General features: G+C 51.6%; 2 protein-coding genes across 7 annotated transcripts in view; one reads left to right on the plus strand and one right to left on the minus strand.

Moving 5' to 3' along the window:
• Positions 1–13878, plus strand: part of LOC129467060 (putative uncharacterized protein encoded by MIR7-3HG) — an 83343-nt gene extending 69465 nt beyond the window's left edge. The window contains exon 3 of the transcript XR_010116546.1: positions 13837–13878. The gene's annotated coding sequence lies outside the window, so the exon portion shown is untranslated. The remainder of the gene's footprint in view (positions 1–13836) is intronic.
• The window catches only part of PLIN3 (perilipin 3), a 30231-nt gene continuing 7383 nt past the window's right edge, over positions 1646–24493 (minus strand). For 2 of the 6 annotated variants that reach the window (XM_055251338.2, XM_063620815.1), the window contains exons 3-8: positions 23814–24012; positions 23578–23660; positions 16313–16598; positions 11696–11895; positions 8632–8757; positions 1646–2836 (exon numbers count right to left, since the gene is read on the minus strand). In XM_055251338.2, coding sequence (XP_055107313.1) covers positions 2495–2836; positions 8632–8757; positions 11696–11895; positions 16313–16598; positions 23578–23660; positions 23814–24012 — 1236 coding nt within the window. In that variant the 3' untranslated portion in view covers positions 1646–2494. Of the gene's footprint in view, positions 2837–7835; positions 8238–8453; positions 8529–8631; positions 8758–11695; positions 11896–16312; positions 16599–23577; positions 23661–23813; positions 24013–24493 lie in introns of those variants that run through there. The other 4 variants (XM_055251340.2, XM_063620816.1, XM_063620818.1 and 1 more) reach the window with 3 other exon arrangements.

Genomic DNA, 24493 nt, shown 5'->3' on the forward strand with positions numbered 1-24493 from the left:
TCTGTGTGTGTGTGTGTGTGTGTATATAAAATTTAGCTGAGTGTGACGGTGCACGCCTGTAGTTCCCAGATGCTCAAGAGGATGAGGTGGGGCCAGGTGTGGTGGCTCACACCTGTAACCTCAGCACGTTGGAAGGCTGAGGTGGGCAGATCACTTGAGGTCAGGAATTCGAGACCAGCCTGGCTAACATGGTGAAACCCCGTCTCTACTAAAAATACAAAATTACATCCTGGCTAACACGGTGAAACCCTGTCTCTACTAAAAATACAAAAAATTAGCTGGTCATAGTGGCGGGCGCCTGTAGTCCCAGCTACTCGGGAGGCTGAGGCAGGAGAATGGCATGAACCCGGGAGGTGGAGCTTGCAGTGAACTGAGATCGCACCACTGCACTCCAGCCTGGGTGACAGAGAGAGACTCCATCTCAAAAAAAAAAAAAAAAAATTAGCCAGGCGTGGCGGTGCACGCCTGTAATCCCAGCTACTCGCTACTCGGGAGGCTGAAGTGGGAAAACCACTCGAACCTGGGAGGTGGAGGTTGCAGTGAGCTGAGAGAGCACCACTGCGCTCCAGCCTGGGCAACAGAGTACAACTCTGTCTCAAAAAAGACGAAAAAAAAAAAAAAGGCTGGCACAGTGGCTTACGCCTGTAATCCAGCACTTTGGGAGGCTGAGGCGGGCAGATCACTTGAGGTCAGGAGTTCAAAGCCAGCCTGGCCAATATGGCAAAACCCCATCTCTAGTAAAATTCAAAAATTAGCTGGGAATGGTGGTGCACGCACCAGTAATCCCTTGATGTGGCTGTTGGTTATAGGGAGTGGATTCCTATGTAGCATTCATTGAACTGTCCATTTAAGATTCATATACTTGGGTGCATATGAATTCAACTTTAATACAGATTAACAAAGAGAAAGTAACATGTGGTTGGTGACGGGGAAAATGAACCCTCTCGTGGACTTAGGGTGGGAGTGAAAAGACTGACAATGATTTGGCCAACAGTCTAGCAGTATTTAGTAAGACTGAGAATGTATCTTTCCCATGTCCCTGGGAGAAGTCCCTGAAGTTCCCCTTCTCTGTAGCTACCGCAGAGAAACACTGTAGATTGTCACCTGGATTTTTTTCTGAGATGGTATCTTGCTCTGTTGCCCAGGCTGGAGTGCAGTAGTGCAATCTTGGCTCACTGCAGTCTCAAATTCCTGGGCTCAAGTGACCCTCCCACCTTACCATGCCTGGCTAATTTAAAAAAAAAAAAAAAATTGTGTAGAGATGGGGTCTTGCTATGTTGCCCAGGCCAGTCTCAAACTCCTGGCCTCAAGCGATCCTCCCACCTCGGCCTCCCAAAGTGCTGGGATTACAGGTGTGAGCCACTGTGCCAGGCCTGCTAGTGTCTTGATCTTGGACTTCCCTGCCTCCAGAACTGTGAGAAATCAATTTCTGTTGCTCATAAATTACTTAGCCTGGCCAGGCACTTTGGGAGGACATGGCGGGAGGATCACTTGAGCTCAGGAGTTCAAGATCAGCCTGGGCAACATAGCAAGACCCTATCTCTACAAAATAAATAAATGAATAAATAAATTACCCTGCCTAAGATAGTTCTGTTCTAGCAACAGAGACAGATGAAGTCACACACACGTACACACATGGCCTGTATGCAGTTGTGGGTGAAGTTTATTAAGGCAATACTGAACACCAGAGCATTTCAACAAGGCTTACCAGACAGGCCCCAGCACCTTTCTACTCTACAATGAGGCTCAGAAGCTCAGTGTTCCACCCCATCCCCAGGAGGCCCACTTAGGCCAGAAATCCCAAGTCCCTTAGCTACAGGCTGCTATCCAGGGACGTCGGTGTAAACGAAGTGGGATATGAACTACGTCCCTGATTTTTTTTTTTTTTTTTTGAGACTAAGTCTCACTCTTGTCCCCTAGGCTGGAGTGCAATGGCACGATCTTGGCTCACTGCAACCTCCACCTCTCAGGTTCAAGAGATTCTCTTGCCTCAGCCTCCTGAGTAACTGGGATTACAGGCGCCTGCCACCACGCCTGGATCATTTTTTTTTGTATTTTTAGTAGAGACGGGGTTTCACCATGTTGGCCTGGCTGGTCTCGAACACCTGACCTCAGGTGATCTGCCCGCCTTGGCCTCCCAGAGTGCTGGGATTACAGGTGTGAGCCACCGCGCCCAGCCTATATTCCTGATTTTTAACAAGGAAAAAAAAAAAAAATCTGCGGGGGAGAACTTTCCTGAAAAATATTTTTTCTGGACATCTCTCTCTACTGACTGATAGGGTGAGGCTCAGAACAGGCTTCTTCCAAGCTCGGAGAGGCTAAGAGATGGGTCAACTGGGTGATGCCCGTTTTGAGAGCCTTCGTTTCCCAAGCGGACAGCACAGAAGAGCTGGGAGGAGTGGCTAGAAAATCAGTTTGAAATGAGCCCTGGGTTGAGGACTCAGGAGCACAGCTGCAGCACAGAGACAGGGCCTGCTGAGTCCTCTCCTCTCCCCTACTTCTCCTCTGGGGTTTTCTCAGTGATTCCAGGGGCAAAGGGTCCCACGAGCCACGTGACAGGTGTGTTCTGGGCCACGTATTCCACCATGTGGTCCAGGGCCTCGCGGGCGCTGGCGACGCGCTCGCGGCTCTGGGCCAGGATGCTGCTGGACAGGTCCTGGAAGGAGTGGATGCTAGAAAAGGTGGCCTGGAGGTCCTCCACCTGGCGGCGGGCCTGCTGCACCTGGTCTTTCACATTGGTGGGGAGGCCCTGAATGCTGGACCCCAGGGAGGTACAGGTGGCCTGCAGTTGCTGGGCAATGTCCCGGAACATGGTAAGCGCCCGGGACTCGACCTGCTGAGAAGGGAGATGAGGACACCAATCAGGACCATTTGTTTCAGGAAAGGCGGTTGGAGCTGAAGCCAGGGAAAGAGGGGAAGAGGGGTTCTACCACTGACCTTGGGGAAAACACTTTCCATAGGCGAAACTTTTTTTTTTTTTTTTTTTTTGAGACGGAGTCTCACTCTCTCGCCCAGGCGGGACTGCAGTGGTGTGATCTTGGCTCACTACAAGCTCTGCCTCCCAGGTTCACGCCATTCTCCTGCCTCAGCCTCCCAAGTAGCTGGAACTACAGGTGCCTGCCATCACGCCCAGCTAATTTTTTGTATTTTTAGTAGAGACGGGGTTTCACCATGTTAGCCAGGATGGTCTCAATCTCCTGACCTCGTGATCCGCCCGCCTCGGCCTCCCAAAGTGCTGAGATTACAGGCATGAGCCACTGAGCTCGGCCTTTTTATTTTATTTTTTTCTTGAGACAGAGTCTCACTCTGTCGCCCAGGCTGGAGTGCAGTGGCGCGATCTCGACTCACTGCAAGCTCCACCTCCCAGGTTCACGCCATTCTCCTGCCTCAGCCTCCCGAGTAGCTGGGACTGCAGGCGTCCGCCACCACGCCAGGCTAATTTTTTGTATTTTTAGTGGAGACGGGGTTTCACCGTGTTTTCCAGGATGGTCTTGATCTCCTGACCTCGTGATCCGCCTGCCTCGGCCTCCCAAAGTGCTGGGATTACAGGCGTGAGCCACCGCACCCAGCCGTTTTTTTTTTTTTTTTTTGAGATAGAGTCTTGCTCTGTTGCCCAGACTGGAGTGCAGTGGCATGATTTTGGCTCACTGCAACCTCTGCCTCCCGGGTTCAAGTGATTCTCCTACCTCAGCCTCCCAAATAGCTGGGACTACAGGTGCATGCCACCACACCCGGCTAACTTTTGCATTTTTAGTACAGATGGGGTTTCACCATGTTGGTGAGGCTGGTCTTGAACTCTACCTCAAGTGATTGACCCTCCTCAGCCTCCCAAAGTACTGAGATTACAGGCATGAGCCACGGCGCCCAGACTCTTTTCTTTTAATTAGAAACAGGATCTCACTTTGTCACCCAGGCTGGAGTGCAGTGGTGTGATCATAGCTTACTACAACCTCTAACTCCTCAGCTCAAGTTATCCTCTCATTTCAGCCTCCTGAATAGCTGGGACTACAGGCACTCACTACCACGCCCAGCTACATTTTTAAAATTTTCTGTAGAGCCAGGATCTCACTAAATTGCCCAGGTCTTAAACTCCTGGGCCCAAGTGATCTGCCCACTTCAGCCTCCCAAAATGCTGGAATTACAGGCACGAGCCACTGCATTTGGCCACTAGTCAAAATTTTTAAAAGGCATAGACAAATCACCAAAGAAGATATAGGGAGAGCCCATGAAAAGCTGTTTGACATTATAAGTCATTGAGGAAATGCAAATCAAAGCCATAAGGAGGCCTGGCATGGTGGCTCATGCACTTTGGGTAATCCCAGCACTTTGGGAGGCCAAGGCGTGTGGATCACCGAGGTCAGGAGTTCAGCCTGATCAACATGGCGAAACCCCCATTTCTACTAAAGATACAAAATTAGCTGGGTGTGGTAGCAGGTGCCTGTAATCCCAGTTACACAGGAGGCTGAGGCAGAAGAATTGCTTGAACCTAGAAGGCGGAGGTTGCAGTGAGCCAAGATCATGCCATCGCACTCCAGCCTGGGCAACAGAGCGAGACTCCGTCTCAAAAACAAAAAACAAACAAACAAAAAAACAAAAAAAACCCCACAAGGTATCAGATGATACCCACTGTCAGTCAAGAGGCGGAGAAATTGGAAGCCTCACGTATTGCTGGTGGTATAGTTACTTTGGAAAACAGTCTAGTGGTTCCTCAAAATGTTAAACCATAGAATTATCACATGACTCAGCAATTCTAGTTGTGGGTGTATGCACAAGAGAAACGGAAACATACGTCCACACACAAAGACATGCACATAGGGGCATAGCAAAAAGTAGAAATGCCTCAAGTGTCCTTCGGTTGATAAATGGGTGAACAGAATGTGATCCATCCATACAACAGAATATGACTCAGCCATGGAAAGTCATGGGGGCCGGGCGCGGTGGCTCACGCCTGTAATCCCAGCACTTTGGGAAGCAGAGGTGGGCGGATCATGAGGTCAGGAGATCGAGACCATCCTAGCTAACACGGTGAAACCCCGTCTCTACTAAAAATACAAAACATTAGCTGGGCGTGATGGCGGGCGCCTGTAGTCCCAGCTGCTCGGGAGGCTGAGGCAGGAGAATGGCGTGAACCCTGGGGGCGGAGCCTGCAGTGAGCAGAGATTGTGCCATTGCACTCCAGCCTGGGAGACAGCGAGACTCCGTCTCAAAAAAAAAAAAAAAAAAAAAAAAAAAGAAAGTCATGGGGATTTGACCCAGGCCACAGCATGGATGAGCCCTGAGGACGTCACGCTCAGCGCGAGAGGCCAGACACAAAAGGCCAAACAGGGTGTGATCCCATTTCTATGAAATGTCCAGGACAGGCCCATCCACAGAGACAGGAGGGGATACGTGGTTGTGAGGAAGAGAAAATGGGGCAGTGACTGCTGATGGGAAAAGGGTTTCTTTTTAGGGGCATGAGATGAGATAGGGATAGTTGCGCAATGCTAAGAACCAGTTATGTGTATGCTTTAAACGCATGACTTGTATGGTATGCAAATGATATCTCAATTAAACTGTTAAAAAGAGGCTGGGCGTGGTGGCTCACGCCTGTAATCTCAGCACTTTGGGAGGCTGAGGAGGGTGGGTCACGAGGTCAGGAGATTGAGACCATCCTGGCTAACACGGTGAAACCCCGTCTCTACTAAAAAAATACAAAAAAATTAGCTGGGCGTGGTGGCGGGCGCGTGTAGTCCCAGCTACTCGGGAGGCTGAGGCAGGAGAATGGCGTGAACCCGGGAGGTGGAGCTTGCAGTGAGCCGAGATCGCGCCACTGCACTCCAGCCTGGGTAACAGAGCAAGACTCCATCTCAAAAAACAAAACAAAACAAAACAAAAACTGTTAAAAAAACAAAAAGTGGAAGCCAGGCTGGGACAGCCTGGAAGAACTTTCTAGGCAGAAGTTGTAAACCATCGGGGGAGAACGTCGTTGAAATCAGGTCCTTGAAAATTTCCTTGGCCAGAGAGTGAGAAGAGCACAGACAGGGTTCGAGACCAGCTTGGCCAACATGGTGAGACCCCGTCTCTACTAAAAATACAAAAATTAGGCCGGGCGCAGTGGGTCAGGCCTGTAATCCCAGCACTTTGGGAGGCCAAGACGGGTGGATCACTTGAGGTTAGGAGTTCTAGACCAGCCTGGCAAACATGATGGAACCCTGTCTCTACTAAAAATACAAAAAAATTAGCCAGGTGTGGTTGTGGGCGCCTGCAATCCACAGGAGATTGAGGCAGGAGAATAGCTTGAACCCAGGAGGTGGAGGCTGCAGTGAGTTGAGATCACGCCACTGCACTCCGGCTTGGGTGACGGAGTGAAACTGTCTCAAAAATAAATAAATAAATAAAATTAGGTGGGCGTGGTGGCAGGTGCCTGTAGTCCCAGCTACTAGGGAGGCTGAGGCAGGAGAATTGCTTGAACCTGGGAGGCAGAGGTTGCAGTGAGCCCAGATCATGACATTGCACTCCAGCTGGGGTGACAGAGTGAGACTGTATCTCAAAAAAAAAAAAGGCACGCACTGGGAGGTAGGGTTCTGCCCAGAGCCCTGGCAGCTGTAGGACTCTGGACTTGAGCCAGGGATTACAGGAAGGTGCCCACGTGAGAGAGACAAGATCTGGTTTTTCATTTGAAAAGTCATTCTGGCTGCTGTGCTTAGCAGTCAGGGAAACAGGAGACAGTTTTAGGCGGCAGGCGGTCCCAGTTCTGCCTCCCAAACAATTTGCATTTATAGAGATATTCACGATATCTTTATGCATATCACTTTTGTAGCCCTTACTATGTGCTTTTGATATGATCTCATTTCAGTTTTTTAAAAATTGATCTGGTTCCGGGCACGGTGGCTCACGCCTGTAATACCAGCACTTTGGGAGGCCAATGTGGGCAGATCACCTGCGGTCAGGAGTTTGAGACCAGCCTGGCCAGGATGGCGAAACCCCATGTCTACTAAAAACTATAAAAATTAGCCGGGTGTGGTGGCGCATGCCTGTAATCCCAGCTACTGGGGAGGCTGAGACAGGAGAATCGCTTGAACCCAGGAGGCAGAGGTTGCAGTGAGCTGAGATTGTGCCACTGTACTCCAGCCTGGGTGACAGAGCAATAAATAAATAAATAAATAAATAGGCAGGGCGCGGTGGCTCACGCCTGTAATCCCAGCACTTTGGGAGGCCAAGGCGGGCGGATCACAAGGTCAGCAACCAAGACCATCCCGGGTAACACGGTGAAACCGCGTCTCTACTAAAAATACAAAAAAAATTAGCTGGGCATGGTGGCGGGCGCCTGTAGTCCCAGATACTCGGGAGGCTGAGGCAGGAGAATGGCGTGAACCTGGGAGGCAGAGCTTGCAGTGAGCTGAGATTATGCCACTGCACTCCAGTCTGGGCGACAGAGCGAGACTCCATCTCAAAAAAAAAAATAATAAAAATAAATAAATAAATAAATAAATAAATAAATGATCTGGGGTCGGGTGTGGTGGCTTATGCCTGTAATCCCAGTGCTTTGGAAGGCTGAGGTGGGAGGACTGCTTGAGGCCAGGAGCTCAAGACCAGCCTGGGCAACACAGTGAGATCCTGTCTCTACTAAAAATTTAAAAAAAAATTAGCCAGGCATCGTGGCACATGCCTGTGTTCCCAGCTACTTGGCAGGCTGAGGCGAGAGGATTGCCTGAATCTGCAATGGCGAGGCCACACTGACCTGTGATGGCATCACTACACTCCAGCCAGGGCAACAGAGTGAGACGCTGTCTCAAAAATAAATAAACAAATATTTCAAAAATTGATATATAATCCACACACCATAAAACTCACCCTTTGAAGTGTACAATTCATTGATTTTTAATATATTCACAAGGTTGTGCAAATACTACCTTCATCTAATTTCAGGACATTTTCTGTTTTTTGAGACAGAATCTCCCTCTGTTGCCCAGGCTGGAGTGCAGTGGCGCGATCTCGGCTCACTGCAACCTTCCTTTGCCCCTGGGGAGCTTAAGTGGGTGGTGGGACAGGCAGCGAGACCCATCAGAGAACACAAGAAGCCAAGGCTTGAGATAGAGTGGAGGGGGCCGGAGAATACTAGTCAGAAGTTGCTGCTAGGGGCTGGGCTCGGTGGCTCATGCCTGTAATCCCAGCACTTTGGGAGGCCGGGAAGGGTGGATCACTTGAGGTCAGGAGTTCAAGACGAGCCTGGTCAACATGGTGAAATCCTGTCTCTACTAAAAATACAAAAAAATTAGCCAGGCGTGGTGGTGAGCTCCTGTAACCCCATAACCCCAGCTACTAGGGAGGCTGAGGCAGGAGAATCACTCGAACCCAGGAGGTGGAGGTTGCAGTGAGCCAAGATCATGCCATTGTACTCCAGCCTGGGTGACAGAGCAACACTCCGTCTAAAAAAAATAAATAAATAAGGAAAAGAAAAAAAGAAGCCACACCTATGCATGCCCAAGAGGAGAAATCAAGGCAGGCTTCCTGGAGGAGGTGTCATTAGCTCCCCAAAGCAGATGAGGCTAGGAAAATCATTAGAAGCAGGTAGGCCCATGAAGCAGAGGTGTAGAGAGTGGCATCGGGACTCCAAGTAACCCAGGCCACCCCCCAGTCCCTCATGGGTACCTCTGGCTTGGGCGGCTCCTTCTCGGGGCCCTGGAGCTGCTTCTGGTTCCAGCTGAGCCACATCTGGTGCAGCTTCTCCTGGCCTTCTACCAGCTTCTGATCAATGCCTTGCTTGACAGTTTCCATCTGGGGCAGGGGAGAGAGAGGTGAGGGAAGGAGGCTCCCCTGGGAGAGGCGGGATTCCAGAAGGAACCCGGGGAATCCTTCCATCATCTGACTTATATGACGGTCTAGAAAAGAGAAAGGGAGGGAGGGAGGAAGGGTTTCCTGGCTACGGTGAGCTCTGGGGCCTTTGGTTTAATCATTGACACACTCAGGGTCTGTGTGGTTGGTGCAAAGAAGGGCTGCGCATCCCCTGTAGCTCCTCCCATTGCGTCAATTTCTCCTGTGCTTGCAAGGGAGCCTGGACATGTGGCTGGCTTTGGCCAATGGGACATGAGCAGATGGAACTAGCAAAGGCTTAAAAAGTGCTTGTAGGCCGGGCATGGTGGCTCACGCCTGTAATCCCAGCACTTTGGGAGGTCGAGGTGGGCGGATCACCTGAGCTCAGGAGTTCAAGACCAGCCTGACCAACATGGTGAAACCCTGTCTCTACTAAAAACACAAAAATTAGCGGCCGGGCGCGGTGGCTCACGCCTGTAATCCCAGCACTTTGGGAGGCCGAGGCGGGCGGATCATGAGGTCAGGAGATCCAGACCATCCTGGCTAACACAGTGAAATCCCGTCTCTAATAAAAATACAAAAATTAGCTGGGTGTAGTGGTGGGCGCTTGTAGTCCCAGCTACTTGGAAGGCTGAGGCAGGAGAATGGCGTGAACGCGGGAGGTAGAGCTTGCAGTGAGCCGAGATCATGCCACTGCACTCCAGCCTGGGCGACAGCACAAGACTCCGTCTCAAAAAAAAAAAAAAAAAATTTGCCAGGCATGGTGGTGCACATCTGTAGTCCCAGCTACTCGGGAGGCTGGGGCATGAGAATCGCTTGAACCTGGAAGGCGGAGGTTGCAGTGGGCTGAGATTGCGCCACTGCACTCCAGCCTGGGTGACAGAGCCAGACTCCGTTTCAAAAAAAAAAAAAAGTGCTTGTAATGAAATATGACTCAGCTTTCCAAAGGAATGAAGCAGGCTGACTTCCGCAATCCCAGCACTTTGGGAGGCCAAGGGGGTTGGATCACTTGAGCTCAGGAGCTCCAGAACAGCCTAGGCAACACAGTGAGACCTCATCTCTATATATTACATAAAGTTCAAGGGAAAAGAAAAATAGTCGGCCAGGCGCGGTGGCTCACGCCTGTAATCCCAGCACTTTGGGAGTCCGAGGCGGGTGGATCATGAGGTCAGGAGATCGAGACCATCCTGGCTAACACGGTGAAACCCAGTCTCTACTAAAAATACAAAAAATTAGCCAGGTGTGGCGACGGGCACCTGTAGTCCCAGCTACTCGGGAGGCTGAGGCAAGAGAATGGCATGAACACAGGAGGCGGAGCTTGCAGTGAGCAGAGACTGTGCACCACTGCACTCCAGCCTGGGGGACAGAGCGAGACTCCATCTCAAAAAAAAAAAAAAAAAAAAAAGAAAAAGAAATAAAGAGGAATGATGGCAGACATATGCTCCAAGATGGGTGATGGGTGAACCTTAGAGGCTGCAGTGAGTCATGACCATGCACTCCAGCCTGGGCAACAGAGTGAAACCCTGTCTCTAAAAAAAAAAAAAAAAAAAGTCATTAAGATAAATGAAGCTATCCATTAGGGTGGGCTCCAGACCATAAAGGGCTGGGCTCCTTAAATGAGGAGATGATTAGAGCCGTGCGTGGTGGCTCATGTCTATAATCCCAGCACTTTGGGAGGCCGAGGCGGGCGGATCACTTAAGGTCAGGAGTTTGAGAGCAGCCCAGCCAACACAGTGAAACCCCATCTCTACTAAAAATACAAAAATTAGCCAGGCGTGGTGGCAAGTGTCTGTAATCCCAGCTACTCGGGAGGTGGAGGCCCAAGAATCACTTGAACCCAGGAAGTGGAGGTTGCAGTGAGCTGAGATTGCACCACTACACTCCTGCCTGGGCAACAGAGCCAGACTCCGCCTCAAAGAGAAAAAAGAGATTAGGACACAGACATACACAGAGGGAAGGGACGACCACGTGAAGACACGGAGAGAAGATGGCTGTCTAGAAGTCAAGGAGAGAGGCCCCAAAAGGACACTCTGATTTTGGACTTCCAGCATCCAGAAATGTGAGAAAATAAGTATCTGTTGGTTACATTTCCCAGGCAGTGCGACTTTTTTTTTTTTTTTTTGAGATGGAGTCTCACTCTGTCTCCCAGGCTGGAGAGCAGCAGCATGATCTCGGCTCGCTGCAATCTCTGCCGCCCGGGTTCAAGCGATTCTCCTGCCTCAGCCTCCTGAGTAGCTGGGATTACAGGTGCCTGCCATTATAGCTGGCTAATTTTTGTATTTTTAGTAGAGATGAGGTTTCACCATGTTGGCCAGGCTGGTCTTGAACTCCTGACCTCGTGATCCACCTGCCTCAGCCTCCCAAAGTGCTGGGATTACAGGCATGAGCCACTGCATCTGGCTGCGATTTTTTTGTTTTTTGAGATGGGGTCTTGCTCTGTTGACTAGGCTGCAGTGCAGTGGTACAATCATAGCTCACTGCAGCCTCCAACTCCTGGGCTCAAGCAATCATCCCACCTCAGCCTCCCAAGTAGCTGGGATTACAGGCACGCACCACCACAGCCGGCTAATTGTTTTAAATTATTTTTTGTAGAGATGGGGACGTACTATATTGCCCAGGTGGGTCTCAAACCCCTGAACTCATGCGATCCTCCTGCCTTGGGCTCCCAAAGCACTTGAGGGACTCAAAAAAGAGGTGTGAGCCACTATGCCCGGCCCCAGACAGTGTGGTTTGTGGCAGCAGCCTGAGCAAATGAGTGTACAACCAGATACGGTGCCAGGAGCAAGCGGGTATGGCCCCGCCAGCATGCAGAGGGGTGAGCGATAAGCCACTGAGCTCTGGGTGGGTGTCTGCTGCGGGGTGAAGGCTGCTGGCTCAGGGCCCCAACTCCCCGGAACCTCACCAGGCTTAGGGCCTGTGACAGCTGCAGCAGCGCCTCCTGTGCCCTCTGCTTGGTGGCTCGAAGCTTGCCCAGCGAGTGCTCATAGGCGTGCTGCCGCAGCCTCTCCGACAGGGAGCCCAGACGTACGAAGTAGCTCTGTTCCTGCCGCTGCTGCTGCACGGATGCGACGTCGAAGCCATCCAGGGACGTGGCGATGCGGGCTGCAAGGAAAAGGAGAAGAGTCTCTGTGAAGACCAGAACACACAGCCGGGCTTGTCCCATGCAGACGGTCCCAGGAATCACTGTCCAGTTTATTTCTTTATTTAGAGACGGAGTCTCGCTCTGTCGCCCAGGTTGGAGTGCAGTGGTGTCATCTTGGCTCACTGCAACCTCTGCCTCCCGGGTTCAAGTGATTCTCCTGCCTCAGCCTCCTGAGTAGCTGGGATTACAGGTGCCTGCCATTGTACCTGGCTAATTTTTGTATTTTTAGTAGAGATGGGGTTTCACCATGTTGGCCAGGTTGGTCTCGAACTCCTGATCTCCAGTGATTCATCCGAATCGGCCTCCCAAAGTGCTGTGATTATAGGCGTGAGCCACCACGCCCAGGCATGCTGTCCAGTTCATACCCCAGTTCTACTTCTTATAAACCTTGAAGGCCTGGGAACAAAGGATTCTGCCTTGGTTTTCCCTATCTGCAAAATGGGGATAAGGAAAATTAAACCTCACAGGAATCAGAGACCTTAGACTAGCGGGAGGGTCTCAAGCTATGGCCTGCAGGCCAGACCTGCCTTGGACAACCTGTGAATATAGCCCTGAATGTTCATTATGCAGTCCTGCAGAGAATAACAGCAATACATCGCATATACTACAGAGGTCCCATAACATTATAATACCATAGGCTGGGCGCAGTGGCTCATGCCAGTAATGCCAGCCCTTTGGGAGGCCAAGGCGGGCAGATCACTTGAGGCAGGGAGTTCAAGACCAGCCTGGCCAACATGGCTCTACCCCATCTCTACTAAAAATACAAAAATTAGCCAGGCGTGATGGCACTAGCCTGTAATCTCAGCTACTTGGGAGGCTGAGGCAGGAGAATCGCTTGAACCCGGGAGGTGGAGGCTGCAGTGAGCTGAGATCACACCACTGCACTCCAGCCTGGGTTGAGAGTGAGACTCCGTCTCAAAAAAAAAAGATAATAATGACATTTCAGCCAACAATGGACCACATATACTACAGTGGTCCCATAAGATTATAATACCATATATACTGTATTTTTCCTGTACCTTTTCTTCTTTTTTTTTAAGACAGGGTCTTGGTCTGTTGCCCAGGCTGGAGTGCAGTGGCACGATCTCAGCTTACTGCAGGCTCAACCTCCCAGCTTCAAGCTGTCCTTCAACCTTGGCCTCCCGAGTAGCTGCGACTACATAAAGTTGGGAGTACGGCAAGACACCTGGCTAATTTTTGTATTTTTTGTAGAAATGGGGTCTCACTATGTTGCCCAGGCTGGTCTTGAACTCCTGGACTCAAGCAATCTGCTCGCCTCAGCCTGCCTAAGTGCTAGGTTTACAGGTGTGAGCCACTGCACCTGGCTTCCTGTACCTTTTCTATGTTTAGATCTGTTTGTTTTGTCGGTTTTTATTTTTTAAAGTACAATGTTGCTCTGTTGCCCAGGCTGGAGTGCAGCGGTGCGATCATAGCTCACCGTAGCCTTGACCTCCCAGGCTCAAGTGATCCTCCTGCCTCAGCTCCCAAATAGCAACTGGGACTACAGGCGTGCACTAGCACACCCAGCTAATTTTTAAATTTTTTGTAGAGACGGGGTCTCGGTATGTTGTCCATGCTGGTCTGGAACTCCTGGGCTTAACTGATCCTCTCACCTCAGCCTACAAAGTGCTGGGATGACAGGTGTGAGCCACCGCGCCTGGCCTCCTCCCATGTTCGTAGGTTCATATGTATATATGCATGTATTTATTTATTTATTTACTTATTTTATTTGTTTTTTTGAGACAGTCTCACTCTGTTGCCCAGGCTGCAGTGCAATGGCATGATCTCAGCTCACTGCAACCTCCACCTCCCGGGTTCAAGCGATTCTCCTGCCTTAGCCTTCTGAGTAGCTGGGATTACAGGCACGTGCCACCATGCTTGGCTAATTTTTGTATTTTTAGTAGAGACGGGGTTTCACCATGTTGGCCAGGCTGGTCTCAAACTCCTGACCACGTGATCTAGTTGCCTCAGCCTCCGAAAGTGCTGGGATTACAGGCATGAGCCACCACGCCCAGCCTTTATTTTTTTTGAGACGGGGTTTCGTTCTTGTTGCCCAGGCTAGGGTGCAATAGCGCAGTCTCGGCTCATCACAAGCTCTGCCTTCCAGGTTCAATTGCCTCAGCCTCCCAAGTTAGCTGGGATTACAGGGATGCGCCACCACACCAGGCTAATTTTGTATTTTTAGTAGAGATGGGGTTTCTCTACGTTGGTCAGGCTGGTCTCGAACTCCCGACCTCAGGTGATTCATCCGCCTCAGCCTCCCAAAGTACTGGGATTACAGCCATGAGCCACCGCGCCCAGCTGCATGCATGTCTTTATTTAATCCTGCTCCTTCTGTACTCATGCTTTTTTTTTTTTTTTGAGATGGAGTCTCACTGCCGCCCAGGCTGGAGTGCAGCGGCCCAATCTCAGCTCACTGCAACCTCTGCCTCCTGAGTAGCTGGGATTACAGACATCCGCCACCACGCCTGGCTAATTTTTGTTTTTTCTTTTCTTTTTTTTTTTTTTTTTGAGACGGAGTCTCGCTCTGTCACACAGGCTGGAGTGCAGTGGCGCGATCTCGGCTCACTGCAAGCTCCGCCTCCCGGGTTCACGCCATTCTCCTGCCTCAGCCTCTCCGAGTAGCTGGGACTACAGGCACCCGCCACCACGCCCGGCTAATTTTTTGTATTTTTAGTAGAGACGGGGTTCCACCGTGGTCTTGATCTCCTGACCTCGTGATCCGCCCGCCTCAGCCTCCCAAAGTGCTGGGATTACAAGTGTGAGCCAACGCGCCCAGCCGTTGTTTTTTCTTTTCTTTTCTTTTTTTTTTGAGACAGAGTCTAGCTCTGTTGCCCAGGCTGGAGTGCAGTGGCATGATCTCGTCTCACTGCAAACTCTGCCTCCCAGGTTCATGCCATTCTCCTGCCTCAGCCTCCCGAGTAGCTGGGACTACAGGTGCCTGCCACCACACCTGGCTAATTTTTTTTTTTTTTTTTTTTTTTTTTTTTTTTTTTTTTAGTAGAGATGGAGTTTCACTGTGTTAGCCAGGATGGTCTCAATCTCCTGACCTCGTGATCTGCCTGCCTCGGCCTCCCAAAGTGCTGGGATTACAGGCGTGAGCCACCATGCCCGACCTAATTTTTGTATTTTTAGTAGAGACCGGGTTTCACCATGTTGGCCAGGCTTGTCTCAAACTCTTGACTTCAAGTGATTCGCCCACCTTGGCCCACCAAAGTGCTGGGATTACAGGCTAAGCCACCGTGCCCTGCCTATATCCTAAGCTTCTTATTTGCAAAAATCCCAATCCCAGCACTCTGGGGGGCTAAAGCAGTAGGATCACTCCAGCCAAGGAGTTCTAGATCAGCTGGGATGACAGAGGGAGACCCCGTCTTTACAAAAAATTAAATAAAGAAAAATTAGTTGAGCATGATGGGATGTGTTTGTAGTCCCAGCTACTCGGAGGCTGAGGTGGGAGGCTCACCTGAACCCAGGAGTTTGAGGCTGCATTGAGCTATGATCGCACCACTGCACTCCAGCCTGGGCAAGAGAGTGAGACTCTATCTCTAAAACAAACAAATAAAAAAGGGTCAGGCATGGTTCACACCCGTAATCCCAGTACTTGGGGAGGCTGAGGTGGGCAGATCACGAGGTCAGGAGTTCGAGACCAGCCTGGCCAACATAGTGAAACCCCATCTCTACTAAAAATACAAAAAATTAGCCGTGTGGTGGCAGGTGCCTGCAATCCCAGCTACTCAGGAGGCTGAGGCAGGAGACTCACTTGAACCCGGGAGGCAGAGATTGCAGTGAGCTGAGATCACGCCATTGCACTCCAGCCTAGGTGACAGAGAGAGACTCTGTCTCTAAATAAATTAATTAATTAATTAAAGAAGAATATCAAATAAACAGTGCAGGGAGTGCAAGTATATGACCGAGATGACTGGAGTGGGACGTCTGGCCTTGCAGGAACGCCAGCATTGTTGTCACAGTTCAGTAAGATCTCAAGTTTAGACACATATTTATGCAGGAGCGGAGTGAGCGAAGAGGGAAGAGGAGGAGGGCGGGGAGAGGACAGGGCAGGTTGTGCAGGACCTTTCGGGCTGTGACGAGGACTTGGGCTTTGATCCCAAGGGAGCTGGAGTCCACGGAGGGCTGTGGGCAGAGGAGGGGACGGGCTCTGACTCAGGTAGTCACAGGCGCCCTCTGGTGGCTGCTGTGGGGAGGAGACTGTGGTGGGTGAGGCGAGAGCTGGTGAGCGTTAGTGATGAGATTCCAAGATGCCGGGGAGAGGTGGCAGCGACAAGGTGGCAGTGAGGCACAGACCCCAGGAGGCCGACAGCGGCTTCCGGTCAGGGGGCCTGGGGAGGGGTCCCAGAGCAGCCCGCTGGCCACACTTACCCAGTTCGGCATCCGTAAGGGGCAGGTGGTTGTCCACCCACTCCTCTGACTTCCCCAGCACCGTGTCGACCCCACTCAGCACCATCTGGCCCACGCGGGAGCCCATGACCGATTGGACCCCGCCGGTCACTACGGACTTTGTCTTGTCCACGCCGCTCTGCACAGCACCACGGGTCGCATCCACTGCCTCCGACACTCGGGTGGCCACCGTGTCCTTGGCGCTAGACACCATCTCTCGGGCCCCCGACACCTTGGACGAAACAAGCTCCTTGGTGTCCGCCAGGACCTAGGAGAGGCAACAGCATCAGCATCTCTGCCTTCCCTCCATATCTGGGCACCCCTCCCCTGCACCCCAACTTCCAGGGAGACCGAGGTGGGGAGTGCCATCCCCCAGGTGACCCAGCATCGCTGCCTTCCCTCCGTACCTGGGCACCCCTCCACTGCACCCCAACTCCCAGAGAGACGGAGGCAGGGAGCGCCATCCCCCAGGTGACCCCAGCATCTCCGTCTTCCCTCTGTACGTGGGCACCCCTCCCCTGCACCCCAACTTCCAGGGAGACCAAGGCAGGAAGCGCCATCCCCCAGGTGACCCTGAGTCTGGAGTCGTGGGCATGACCTCATACTCTGCAGCCAGACTACCTAGGCTCTGTCCCTAGCTTGCGACTTCTCAGCTGTGTGGCTTTGGGCAAGTCACTGTACCTCCCTGTGCCTCGTTTCTTTTTCTTTTTTTTTTTTTTTTTTGGAGACAGGGTCTTGCTCTGTTGCCCAGGCTGGAGTGCAGGAACACCATCTCAGATCACTGCAACCTCTGTCTCCCGGGTTCAAGCAGTTGTCCTGCCCCAGCATCCCAAGTAGCTGGGATTACAGGTGCCTGCCACCACGCCTGGCTAATTGTTTTTTGTTGTTGTTGAGATGGAGTTTCACTCTTGCTGCCCAGGCTGAGTGCAATTGTGTGATCTCGGCTCACTGCAACCTCCGCCTCCTGGGTTCAAGCGATTCTCCTGCCTCAGCCTCCCGAGTAGCTGGGATTATATGCATGTGCCACCACGCTCAGCTAATTTTTTATTTTTAGTAGAGATGGGGTTTCACCATGTTGGTCAGGCTGGTCTCAAACTCCTGACCTAAAGTGATCCGCCCACCTCGGCCTCCCTAAGTGCTGGAATTACAGGAATGAGTCACTGCATCCTGCCTGTTTTTTTTTTTTTCCAATTTAATTTAATTTTTTTTTGAGATGGAGTCTCTCTCTGTCACCCAGGCTGGAGTGCAGTGGCACAATCTCGTCTAACTGCAAACTCCACCTCCTGGGCTCAAGTGATCCTCCCACCTCAGCTTCCCGAGTGAGTAGCTGTGACCACAGGCACATACAACTTCTGGCTATTTTTTATCTTTTCTTTTTATTTATTTATTTTTTTTTTTTGAGATGGAGTTTCACTCTTGTTGCCCAGGCTGGAGTGCAATGGTGTAATCTCGATTCACTGCAACCTCTGCCACCTGGGTTCAAGTGATTCTCCTGCCTCAGCCTCCCAAGTAGCTGGGATTACAGACACATGCCACCATGCCAAGCCGATTTTTGTATTTTTAGTAGAGACGGGTTTCACCATGTTGGCCAGGCTGGTCTTGAACTCCTGATGTCAGGGGATCCACCTGCCTGGGCCTCCCAAAGTCCTGGGATTACAAGCGTGAGCCACTGCGCCCAGCCTTATTTTTTATTTTTTGTAGAGACAAAAAATACAAAAAATTATCCAAGTGCAGTGGTGCACGTCTGTAATCCTTACTACTCTAGAGGCTAAGGCGGGAGAATCCCTTGAACCTGGGAGGTGGAGTTTGCAGTGAGCCGAGACTGCACCACTGCACTCCAGCCTGGGCGACAGAGCAAGACTCTGTCTCCAAAAAAAAAAAAAAAGCTTTGCATGGAATCCTTTGACTAGGCCCCACCCAGCACATAGTGAGCGCTCATCTATCAATACCTGCTGTTCTAGAATCTAAGTCTTTTTTTTTTTTTCTTTTGAGACAGGGTCTCACTCTGTCACTCAGGCTGGAGCGCAGTGGTGCAATCATAGCTCACTGAAGCTTTGATCTCTTCGGCTCCAGTGATCCTCCCACCTCAGCCTCCCGAGTAGCTGAGACTACAGGTACACACCACCACACCCGGTTTATTTTTTTATTTTTTGTAGACACAGGGACTCTCCATGTTGCCCAGGCTGATTTCGAACTTCTGGCCTCAAGCAGTCCTCCTGCTTTGGCCTCCCAAAGTGCGGGGATGACTGACGTGAGCCACTGTGTCCAGCTGAAGCTAAGTCGTTAGACAGATCTCTATGCAGAGGGCTCTGTGCAAAGTTGAAAACCACACCTGCCCCATTCCTACCCAAGTTGGTGCTTCCCTGAAGACAGTCCTCTTGTACTCATGAGAGCTCGTCTTTTTGTGGGGGAAAAGGGTGTGAGAGTCAAGTTTTTTGTTTTTGTTTTTTTGACACAGTTTTTGCTCTTTTCACCCAGGCTGGAGTGCAATGGCACCATCTCGGCTCACTGCAACCTCCACCTCCCAGGTTCAAACGGTTCTCCTGCCTCAGCCTCCCCAGCAACTGGGACTACAGGCGCCCACCGCCACACCTGGCTAATTTTTTGTATTTTTAGTAGAGACGGGGTTTCACTGTGTTAGCCAGGATGAGCCAACGCCCCCGACGAGAGTCAGGTTTTAACAGCAGCACTACTCAGTGAACACGCACGTTCTCACACTGGCCTAGATTAAAACCTAGCTCTGACAACACCACCGTCCCCGAGAACCTGGGGAAAGTTACCTCTTCACAAAGGGGGAAAAAACTCATAGGGCCCAGAATTGAGAGAGCATTGCACCTCTCAAAAAGTCAAGAGCTCACAGCAGGCCAGGCACGGTGGCTCACACCTGTCATCCCAGCACTTTGGGAGGCTGAGGTGGGAGGATCGCTTGGGCCCAGAAGTGTGAGAACAGCCTGGGCAGCATAGTAAGACCTCACCTCTACAAAAAAATACAAAAATTGGCCGGGCACGGTGACTCACGCCTATAATCCCAGCACTTTGGAAGGCCGAGGCAGCTGGATCACCTGAGGTCAGGGGTTTGAGACCAGCCTGGCCAACATGGTGAAACCCCATCTCTACTAAAAATACAAAAATTTGCTGGGCGTAGTGATGGGCGCCTATAATCCCAGCTACTTGGGAGGCTGAGGCAGGAGGATCACTTGAACCCAGGAGGCAGAGGTTGCAGTGGGCTGAGATCACACCACTGCATTCAGCCTGGGCAACAGAGCGAGACTCCATCTCAAAAAAAAAAGCTCACAGCTGCAGCTCCGTTCAACGACCTTGAAGAATTCACCCTGAGCTTATCCCTTCTACAAACAGAAGGACTGTTGGCTTCCCACGGTATCAGTGGGAGAGAAAGGGAATGCAACGGCTTGGCCCTGAGACGGGGGCTCCTGGTTGACGTTTCCCATCTTCCTGTGAGCTCAGCAGTTTCCATCCCCCCTCAGCCAGGACCACTACTGGTCTTTGCTGATAAGGTGTAGGCATGGCTGGGCACAGTGGCTCACAACTGTAATCCCAGCACGTTGGGAAGCCACGGCAGGTGGTAGGATTGTTTGAGCCCAGGAGTTTGTTTTTTGTTTTGTTTCTGAGATGGAGTCTCGCTCTGTTGTTCTGATCTCGTGATCCGCCTGCCTCGGCCTCCCAAAGTGCTGGGATTACAGGCGTGAGCCACCGTGCCCAGCTAGCCCAGGAGTTTGAGACCAGCCTGGGCAATATAGCGAGACCCCATTCCTACAAAAAATTAAAAAATTAGCCAGGTGTGGTGGTGCACACCTGTAGTCCCAGCTTCTCAGGAGGCTGAGAGCTGGGAGGATTGCCTAAGTCTAGGAGGTTGAGGCTGTAGTGAGCCGAGATCATGCCACTACACTCTAGCTTGGGCAACAGAGCAAGACCTTGTCTCAAAAAAAAAAGGCGCAAGTTGACAAGTTGACACCCGCTCTGCTGTTTCCCAGCTAAGGCCATTTCTGCATAAATGGGAGGCGAGGAAGTGTAACCATGATGGGACAGCACAGCCCCCTGGCATACAGTAGGCACTCAATAGCGGATGGATGAATGAGCTGCCTGTCCCTGCAGGTGGTCTCAGGGAAAGTCCAAGGATGCTGGGATGCGGCTGGCTTGTCTTGCCTCCAACCCAGGGATCACCTATTTCTGATGCTAGATACCCAGACACAAGCAGGTGGTACCCGAGGGTGGCCCTTCTGTAACCACTGGGCTGAAGCGGACATGGAGCACCTGAATACTTAATAAGCATCTACCTGCCGGGCGCGGTGGCTCACACCTGTAATCCCAGCACTTTGGGAGGCCAAGACGGGCAGATCACCTGAGGTTGGGAGTTCGAGACCAGCCTGACCAACATGGAGAAACCCCGTCTCTACTAAAAATACAAAATTACCCAGGCATGGTGGTGCATGCCTGTAATCCCAGCTACTCGGGAGGCTGAGGCAGGAGAATCACTTGAGGCAGGAGAATTGCTTGAGCCTGGGAGGTGGAGGTTGCAGTGAGCCGAGATCACACCATTGCACTCCAGCCTGGGCAACAAGAGCAACACTCCGTCTCAAAAAACTAAAAAAAAAGCATCTACCCTGTGCCAGGCTGCCCACTGGGCACTGGACACAGCCACAAAGCAGGTGGCCTGTGCCCTGGTCCCAGCTGGGGAGCCAAACAATAACCGATTAAGCTTCACAGTTATCTGAAGGAGGGTGTTTTTTTTTCTTTTTTGAGACAGAGCCTTGCTCTGTTGCTCAGGCTGGAGCGCGGTGGCGCGATCTCAGCTCACTGCAACCTCTGCCTGCCAGGTTCGAGTGACACTCGTGCCTCAGCCTCCCAAGTAGCTGGGATTGTAGGAACTCACCATCATGCCTGGCTAATTTTTGAATTTTTAGTAGACATAGGGTTTCACCATGTTGGCCAGGCTGGTCTCGAGCTCCTGACCTCAAGTGATCTGCCCGCTTCGGCCTCCCAAAGTGCTGGGATTAAGGCGTGAGCCACTGCGCCTGGTCTCTGCCTAATTTCTTCATCCCAGGCTGTTATAGGTTGAATTATGGCCCCCTCAACCCCAAATTCATATGTTGAAGACCTGATCCCCAGGGGTAAGAATGTGACTGTATTTAGAGACAGAGTATTTAAAAAGTGGTGATTAAGGGAAACTGAGGTAGCGCACAGTGGCACACTCCTATAATTCTAGCACTTTGTGGGGCTGAAGCGGGAGGATTTGCTTGAGCCCAAGAGTTGGAGACCAGCCTGGGCAATATGGCGAGACTCTGTCTTGACAAAAAGTACAAAAATTAGCCAGGCGTGGTGGATGCACCTATAGTCCCAGCTACTCAGGAGGCTGAGGCAGGAGGATCTGTTGAGCCCAGGAGTTTGAGAACAGCCTGGGCAACATGGTGAAAACTCGTCTCTACAAAAAATTAAAAATAGCCAGTCATGGTGGTGTGTGACTGTGGTCCCAGCTACTTGGGAAGCTGAGATGGGAGGATCACTTGAGCCCAGGAGTTCAAGGCTGCAGTGAGCCATGATCACACTACTGCACCCCACCCTGGGTGACAGAGTGAGAACTTGTCTCAAAAAAAAAAATTTTTTTTTTTTATGTGAAGAGCCGACATTTGATACAAGCCATGCCCTGTTCTAGGCCTTCAGGTATTAACCCCAGGTCAGCATCGCCATTCCGTAGAAAAGAAAGTGGATCACCTGAGGTCGGGAGTTCAAGACCAGCCTGACCAACATGGTGAAACCCCATCTTCTACTAAAAATACAAAAATTGGCCAGGTGTGGTGGCGCATGTCTGTAATCCCCGCCACTCGGGAGGCTGAGGGGGGAGAATTGCTTGAACCCGGGAGGCGGAGGTTGCAGTGAGCTGAAACCGCACCAGTGCACTCCAGCCTGGGCAACAAGAGTGAAACTCCATCTTAAAAAAAAAAAGAGGGGGCCGGGCACGGTGGCTCACGCCTGTAATCCCAGCATTTTGGGAGGCCGAGGCGGGCGGATCACGAGGTCAAGAGATCGAGACTATCCTGGCCAACTTGGTGAAACCCCGTCTCTACAAAAAATATAAAAATTAGCTAGGCATGGTGGCGGACGTCTGTAACCCCAGCTACTCAGGAGCCTGAGGCAGAAGAATGGCTGGAACCCGGAGGTGGAGGTTGTAGTGAGCCGAGATTGCACCACTGCACTCCAGCCTCGCAACAGAGCAAGACCCGGTCTCAAAAAACAAACCAAAAGAAAGTGAGGCTCACAGAGGCAAAGTAACTTGTGTGAAGGCCACCCAGTTGCTGAGGGGTAGGACACAGTTTGGAACATGGTGTTTTTTTTGTTTGTTTGTTTTGTTGTTTTTGAGACAGAGTCTCGCTCTGTCGCCTAGGCTGGAGTGTAGTGGTGCGATCTCGGCTCACTGCAACCTCCGTCTCCCGGGTTCAAGCGATTCTCCTGTCTCAGCCTCCCGAGTAGCTGGGATTACAGGCACCCGCCACCACACCCAGCTAATTTTGTATTTTTCCGTAGGGACAGGGTTTCTCCGTGTTTGTCAGGCTGGTCTCGAACTCCCGCCCTCAGGTGATCCCCCTGCCTCGGCCTCCCAAAGTGCTGGGATTACAGACATGAGCCACCGCGCCCAGCCAGGAACATGGCGTTTCGATGTTTTCACTTTCCTGCCTCCAACCTTTTCTGACTAATAAAATAGTTATGGGGGTGGCAACATTCTGTGTAAAGGGCCACATAACTAAGATTTTCAGTACCGTGGGTCACAGTCTCTGTCACAACTACTCAACCTTGCCATTGTAGGGTGAAAGCAGTCATAGACAATATGTAAATAAATGAGCATGGCTGTGTGCCAATAAAACTTTATTATAAAAACAAGTGGGCTGGGCACCGTGGCTCATTCCTATAATCCCAGCACTTTGGGACACCGAGGCAGGCGGCTCACCTGAGGTCAGGAGTTCGAGACCAGCCTGGCCATCATGGTGAAACCCCATCTCTACTAAAAATACAAAAACCAGCCGGGCATGGTGGCAGGCGCCTGTAATCTGGCTCGCTTTGTAATTATTCCTTCAGCTGCCCTGTGGGGAGTGGATTCGGGGTGGGGATGGGAACCGACAGGAGAGGGAGCAGGGAGGATGCCATCACGCTTGTCTAGTTAAGCTGGGACCAGCGCACTCCACACCCAGGTAGCTCCCCGTCTCGACGGAGCCCCCGAGGACGGACATCATTACCTTCTCCGTGGGCTGCTGCAGGACGGGGAGATTCTCCTCCAACTTGTCCAGCCCCCTGTGGGCGTATTCGCTGGCTGATGCAACTGCCAAAAAAAATTAAGATGCAAATGTGACTGTTGGAAGGTCACCTAGTAATGGTTCAGGGGGACAGGACCAAAAGCTGGGTAAACCCCTCTACTCCCCACCCAGGGAAATGGCCAGAAGGGGGATTCAGTGCCCCCTGGGACTTCACCCACTCTGGGGCTCCAGCTTGGAGAGGATCGGCTGAGCCCCGCTGACAGCGGCCGCCGTGAGGGTCCTCACTCCCTTCTCTGCCACGTCGCAAACGGTCTTGACATGCGGGTAGCTCTCCTTGGTGGAGGCATAAGCCGCAGATACCATGTCGCAGGTGGAGCTGATGAGAGGCATGCTGGCCACACGGTCCACCACACTGGGCTACAGGAGAGAAGGGGCTCAGGCAAACTGGGCGGGGGAGGATGCGGAGCTCAGCCGGAAACTCAGGGTGTCCTGCGGTTTTGCTCTCACTCCCGGCCAGTGAGACGGCTCAGTTTACCCACACTTTGCATCCAGGCAGTTGCACAAGCCAGGAACCTTGGGGTTTCACCACGTGCTTCATTTTTATTTTGTTTTTGAAACGGAGTCTTGTACTGTTGCCTGGGCTGGAGTGCACTGGCGTGATCTTGGCTCAGTGCAACCTCCACCTCCTGGGTTCAAGCGATTCTCCTGCCTCATCGTCCTGAGTAGCTGGGATTACAGGTGCCACCATGCCCAGTTAATTTTTTTGTATTTTTAGTAGAGACAGGGTTTCACCATGTTGGCCAGGCTGGTCTTGAACTCCTGACCTCGTGATTCGCCCACCTCAGCCTCCCAAAGTGCTGGGATTACAGGCGTGAGCCACCATGCCCGGCCCACGTGC

The sequence above is a fragment of the Symphalangus syndactylus genome, chromosome 17 (assembly GCF_028878055.3).
Source record: "Symphalangus syndactylus isolate Jambi chromosome 17, NHGRI_mSymSyn1-v2.1_pri, whole genome shotgun sequence".
Lineage (NCBI taxonomy): Eukaryota > Metazoa > Chordata > Mammalia > Primates > Hylobatidae > Symphalangus > Symphalangus syndactylus.